Genomic DNA, 6,367 nt, shown 5'->3' on the forward strand with positions numbered 1-6,367 from the left:
AAAGGTAAAGTCAGATGCACTTGGTATGGAAGATGCCATCGTGTGCAGGGGATCTCTGGTGGAGTCACTGTGTCAAACCTTCTCGCTCAAACTCTTGACTGTGAACAAAGCTGGACCCAGCCCAGCAGAAAAAGATGTTTCCTGAGGCGGAGCCTGTCCCAGTTGGCGAGCGCAGGGTGTACTTTACACGGGTCCATCGCAGGGCCACACAGATTGGTACAAAAAATGTGTACAGAGTGTCCAGCTCTGGGCCTCGAGGGCCGCTGTCCTGCAGGTTTTAGATCTTACCCTGGGTCAGCTAAGTTCATTAGCAGGCCTCTGGAGAACTTTCACAGATGCTGAGGACGTCATTTAGCCGTTTGAATCAGCTGTGATGGATCAAGGACACGTCTAACACCTGCAGGACACCGGCCTTTGAGATCATTATATTTGAATGGCTATATTGTGGTATAGCTCTCACCCCTCAGCTGTAAAAAGCTATGAGGTGTCATCCCCCTGCTGGGGAGGCAGGTCGGCGGCTGGCCTGGAAACCCAAATTTGTGACTGCAGTAACTCTGGAACAAAGCGATGTAGCATTGCCAAATAGATACCACACATTAGGCCAGCACAATAAATCGAAAATTCATTGTCATCGCAATATCAGCCTGTGCGATGGGCCCATCGCAAAAGACGACGTAAACTGCGATAATGGAGTACCTTAAAATGTTTACACACGTGCTTTAAAGAATTTACCAATCAAAGAACCCCCTTTATACATTAGACCAGTCGAATAGAGCCCTTCACGGCATTAACCAATCAAATGGATTAGAGGCCCGCCTCCTACGCAGGTGGGGAGCGAACAACGCTGCAGCAACGAGTCATAGTTGTAAAGGCTGAGAGCGAGACGCATGACGAGAACGCTACTGACTATGAACTCGTGGCTAAAAAAATAGCACCTCGCTTATTTGGAGGTACTTTGGATTTGGTAAAGACGACGTTCTCCAAACACAGGTGCTCTGCAACACTTGCCGAACATTCGTGGCAACCACCAGAGGAAACACGACTCCACCATCATCTTCAACACAACCACAGAGAACAGTTTGAAGAGTTCCAGAAAGACCGGGCTAGCTAATGTTGCTAATGTTAGACAAAGAGCGCCGCAGCAACAGCCGTCTCTGTATCAGAGTTTTTCAAGTGGAACAACTTATGAGAAAACGTCGAAGCGCTACAAAGAAATAACAGAGGCCAAAGACATGATGCCTGTAAATGCAGTTAGCAGAGACGGCTTCACCAGTCTGATACATAAAGTGGACCGGAGATACCGCATCCCCTCACGAAACGACTTTTCCCACGTCGCCATTCCACAAATATTCGAAACATGTTTGAACTGAGCCAAGCTGAAGCTACGCCAGCACTACAGTAAAGTTTCCTCTCCAGTTTCGACTTGCATCATAACTACTTGGTGAGAGATAAAATGATGAACAGCTGCACTGAGATCATTTGCAGTATAATTTAAGTTATGTTTACTTAAAACTAATTCTAGAGACCAGGAAGGATGTCTTTCAAAATTCAAGCCTCAGAATTTTTTTATGGGGCAATGTTTCAATGTTAAAGTGCACTTTGTTGTTACTCTGCTAACAGCAGCTTTCATTAAATAAAACTGTTGCAGTAAAACGGAAATTATGTATTCGTTTTTTGTTTGTTTTGCAATTTATTTTATCGCAAGTCATATCGCTATCGCAGTATTGATCACAGTTATCGCACATCGCAGGTTTTCCTAATATCGTGCAGCCCTACCACACGTGCATTTGTTCAGACTTTGGGACGAGTGTGAATCTCACTGATCGCAACCTCAAATTCAAAGGCAGAGATTTTCAAATGTATGCCACAGGTGCCTCTGCTGCAGGAGGCTGCCAGTATTTTACAGTTTGAGATTATGGACTGCACGGACGAAGTACTGAGCCACACCTGCTCATTCATGTGTTACGTTTTGTTTTCTCTGCACCATGTGAGACAAGCTTGTGTTGTTGTGTGTCTTTAACATTGATCACCAAGCACAATGTGAAGTGTGAGCTGCAGGGGTGTAAAGCACATCGGATCACGGTTTTAAGTCACGGATCAGCAAAAAACAGAAAATTTTAACATTTACTTATTAACTTATTTAAGTACTTTTTGCCTGTTAAAAACATTCAGCTCATTCCACACAATTATATAAAAACAAATTAAGATGCAGTGCAGGGCTTTGTATCTACCGCTGTGATATAACGAGCGGTCACGTGGCTTTCCGTTGCCCTGGAGGTCGTAGTTAGGGCAACAGAAGATGCGTGGGACAGCTCAGCCACAACGTTGAACTTTTCCTGCTCACACATGCTTGTAGTGATCTTCTCACTGAAGTGGACGCGCGACGGGATGTCATAGCACGTTCATCACAGTTCAAACTGGTGCTGTCAGCGTAAATCTTGTTAAAATGACGTTAATGCCATAACTGCATCAACGCGGTGAATCTCCGTTAACTAGTTACCGCGGATCGCCCCGTGTGTGGGGCTGCACGGCATCGATGCGTCAACTAACACGTTGACTATTAAACCCCTTGTTTTGCAGACAGAATACAGCCTCCCGTCTGCAGCTACACACCCCAGCAGCTTCTGTAACAGCTTTAGCCGTCGGGCTGGGCAGCAAAGGGCTGCTTAAATACTCCTCTGCTCCTCCACTTGGACCGCTAGCGCTGAGCATAGCTACCGCTCGACAGACCCACCACGCCACCATACACATACTTTTTTCACGTGTGTGCCGAACCGTGGAGTGGGATCGGTTCGGATTTCGGATCAATCGTGATCCGTTGCACCACTAGTGGACAGTGATGCTTTTGTTCCAGCAGTCTGTGGAAGCACCGAGGCTCCGCCTCATTCACTTATTAAAAAGTTTAAGTGACTGTGTGTATGTATTTGAGACCCCACAGAGCCTTTATGTGAAAACTGTACAGCTTCCTGAAATATCAACAGCTCGTTTTTGTTTTGTTGGGGAACAGCTGAGTATCCATGGCCTTACTGGTTTACTAAACTGGATGAATGACTCAGTCTTGTCCTGTCTGCTGCTTGTTGTAGGCCTCAGACATGTGGTGGAACCTCCTGCTCCAACATCCACTCACGACCTGAGCTGTCTGGAGAGGGCGGAGCTAAACACCACCCTGGCTCTGAAGACTCGGCTTCAGTCACTGCAGGTGTGCACAGTTTTATTCAGTGGTCAGTCAGCTGATTAACAGCTGCTAATGCTCATGTATCTGCTGGCCTACAGGACGCTCAGTTTGACTCCCAGAGGGCAATTCAGCAAACTCTACAGAAGTCAGAGAGCACGAAGAATCGCATCAATGCTAGAGCTACTGAAGGTAACACAGATCCTATGTTGTCTTGTTTAATGGTCACTAACAGCTGTTTCTCTGCTGTGAATGAAAAGCATTCGTCCTGTGTGTAGACTTCTGATGTTGCAGGTGCAAAGCTGATGAAATCAGTAACAATAGTAATAAAGAGTCAGTCTGCGGACGCCCTCTCGAGTGACCGAATGACTCTCAGTACTTTCAGCCGTTCTCCACCACTCTAGGGGGCGTCTCCCACTTTGACCTCGAGGCCATACTGGGCCCACATGTTTCTGTATACTACGCCAGCCGCCTGGTTGTGGCGTTATAAACAAACAAAGGAGAAAAAGGCCGCAGTGTGGAGCGTTTAATAGTCCGTGGTGTGAGTGACAGGAGTAACAGGAGGGAATGTTTTCAGCAGTCTGTGAGTTGTTACTCACCTTTTTGTTGTCTGTCTTTCGTGTCCCTCTGCTCATGTCCTCTGTAGAGGTGAACGTCTCTCGCTCTCAGGTTCTCTTCACTTCGTTGGTCAGCGTGGATGTGCAGGAGGATCAGCTGATAACCCAGTTGCTCCAAGATAAGCTGCTAGCTCCACCTTCCCAGTGCCGCGGAAGGAGGAACATTAAAGGACCCTCCTCCCTGTTTTTCATAACCTCTGACCTGCTCAGGCAAAAGCCCCTTTCACCAGAGGAGGTCCCGTTCAGCCGTAAGCTCTCCACATCAGCTTGCCCCGCCCACGCGACTTTTGACCTGTACAGACGGCAGCAGTCCTGGGAGACGACGCCCTGACGGGGGACGACTGCCGACTGGGATAAAGATGGATGTAGCCACTGTGACGCTGGCCGTTAGAGCTGAAACTGGAGGTGATGAGTGAGGGAAGGCTGACCTGTGAAGGTTTTCCAGAGTTGGTAGACCCGCCCGCTGTGATGTCTTCATGTCAGAAGTGACGTCACATTTGCTTTTGTTCCACATTTTTGTATCTCTTTCCTCTCATTGTGACGATATATCAGTGCAGACGCTCGGGGCCTTCCAAAGTAAAGGAGATGACTTTGTGTCCTCGACGTGTTTTTCAGACGCAGCCTGAGATTTACTGCAGGTAAAGACATGCTTAGTAAACACATTTACTGATCTATTTAGCTAAAATCATTTCAGGATAAAGTGGTCAAAGTGTATTTGTTGTAAATCTTTCATGTAACTATGTAAATGAAAACATGTTTCCTTAGAAACGGATAGAAAACGATAACAATTGATCTTAGCGTGAAAAAAACATTTTCCCCTGTGTGTGTGCGTGTGCGCGTGTGCGTGCGCGTGTGTGCGCGCGCGTGTGCGTGCGCGTGTGTGTGCGCGCGCGTGTGTGCGCGCGCGTGCGCGTGTGTGTGCGCGCGCGTGTGTGTGTGTGTGTGTGTGGGGTGAGCTCAGGTCAGAGTCATATTTTAGCATCATTTAAATAAAACCTTCAGTTGTTTGTTTTCTCTTCGGGGCTCAGCTGCTCGTCTCTATATCAGCTCTGTTGTATAAATGAAGTCTCCTCCACCATGTTTCAGGTTTTTACGTGTTACAGTCAAAATGTCTGCCAAACTTTTTCTACAATCTCTCACACACACAGACAGACAGACGCACAGACAGACAGACGCACAGACAGACACACACACAGACAGACAGACGCACAGACAGACACAGACACACACAGACAGACAGACACACACACACAGACACACACACACACACACAGACACACACAGACACACACACACAGACACACACAGACACACACACACAGACACAGACACACACACAGACACACACAGACACAGACAGACACACACACACACAGACACGTATGTATGGGTGGAAAGTTTTTACTGATTTGGTTTGAATAAATCTGTTTGTATATTTGTTTACTGTGTCATTTGATTTCCTGTAACGACGATGCTGTTTGAGGGTTGTTTTATTTCTGTTATTCATTTGTGTGGTTGTGTTGAAGGAGAGGTGAAGAGAACACTGCAGCACACAGACAAACTACAGGCGAGACAGCTGATGTGATGGTGGTTTATAAACGCAGCAGTCTGGAGTGAGAGAGTGGAGCTGCTCTGTCAAAGCACGCCGCTCGCTCTACGTTTGAAACTCGAGCAAAGCTTGGCTCAGATGTCAGACGCTGTACTGCTGTCATTAAGATTCAGCTGGGCCCGGTCACTGAGCCACACCTGTACACTTTTAGCTGTTGCATATATGAGAGAATGATGTTAGTTGCACAATGAATATGTGCTGCCATCTATACCAGCTAACCTGTCCCACGTTTTCAGGCCCACACACCTGACCATTTGTGTTTTGGTTTGTTTAGAAACTTCAGATAAATCATGCAGAAGTTAAATTGTTCAAAGGAATATGAATATAAAGCACTGTATACACCATCAGCACCGGCTCCCCTCAGGGCTGTGTTCTTTCTCCTCTGCTCTTCTCCCTGTACACCAACTGCTGCACCTCCACCCACCAGTCTGTCAAGCTAATCAAGTTTGCAGATGACACCACCGTCATTGGGCTCATCTCTGACGGGGATGAGTCTGCCTACAGGAGGGAGGTTGAACGTCTGGTGTCCTGGTGCAGCCACAACAACCTGGTGCTGAATGCCCAGAAGACAGTGGAGATTATTGTGGACTTCAGGAAGCACACAGCTCCACTCCCCCCCATCATCCTGACTGACACCCCCATCACCTCTGTGGACTCATTCCGCTTCCTGGGTACCACCATCACCCAGGACCTGAAGTGGGAGCCCACCATCACCTCCGTCATCAAGAAAGCCCAGCAGAGGATGTACTTCCTGAGGCAGCTGAAGAAATTCAACCTGCCAACACGGACGATGATGCAATTCTACACTGCAATCATCGAGTCCATCCTCACCTCCTCCATCACCGTGTGGTACGCTGGAGCCACTATCAGGGACAAACAGAGACTGCAGCGTGTTGTGCGCTCTGCTGAGAAGGTGATTGGCTGCAGACTCCCATCTCTGCAGGACCTGTACACCTCCAGGACACTGGG

At 47.7% G+C, this 6,367-nt stretch overlaps 1 protein-coding gene across 1 annotated transcript in view; it reads left to right on the forward strand.

Annotated features, from left to right (window-relative positions):
* ppp1r35 (protein phosphatase 1, regulatory subunit 35) overlaps window positions 1-5,802 on the forward strand; it is a 12,118-nt gene extending 6,316 nt beyond the window's left edge. Inside the window, exons 4-6 of the mRNA XM_080904612.1 lie at window positions 3,084-3,199; window positions 3,274-3,364; window positions 3,819-5,802. Of these exons, the coding sequence (XP_080760738.1) occupies window positions 3,084-3,199; window positions 3,274-3,364; window positions 3,819-4,120 (509 nt within the window). The 3' untranslated portion in view covers window positions 4,121-5,802. The remainder of the gene's footprint in view (window positions 1-3,083; window positions 3,200-3,273; window positions 3,365-3,818) is intronic.
* The last annotated feature ends 565 nt before the right edge of the window (window positions 5,803-6,367 follow it).

The sequence above is a fragment of the Rhamphochromis sp. 'chilingali' genome (genome assembly GCF_963969265.1).
Source record: "Rhamphochromis sp. 'chilingali' genome assembly, chromosome: 15".
Lineage (NCBI taxonomy): Eukaryota > Metazoa > Chordata > Actinopteri > Cichliformes > Cichlidae > Rhamphochromis > Rhamphochromis sp. 'chilingali'.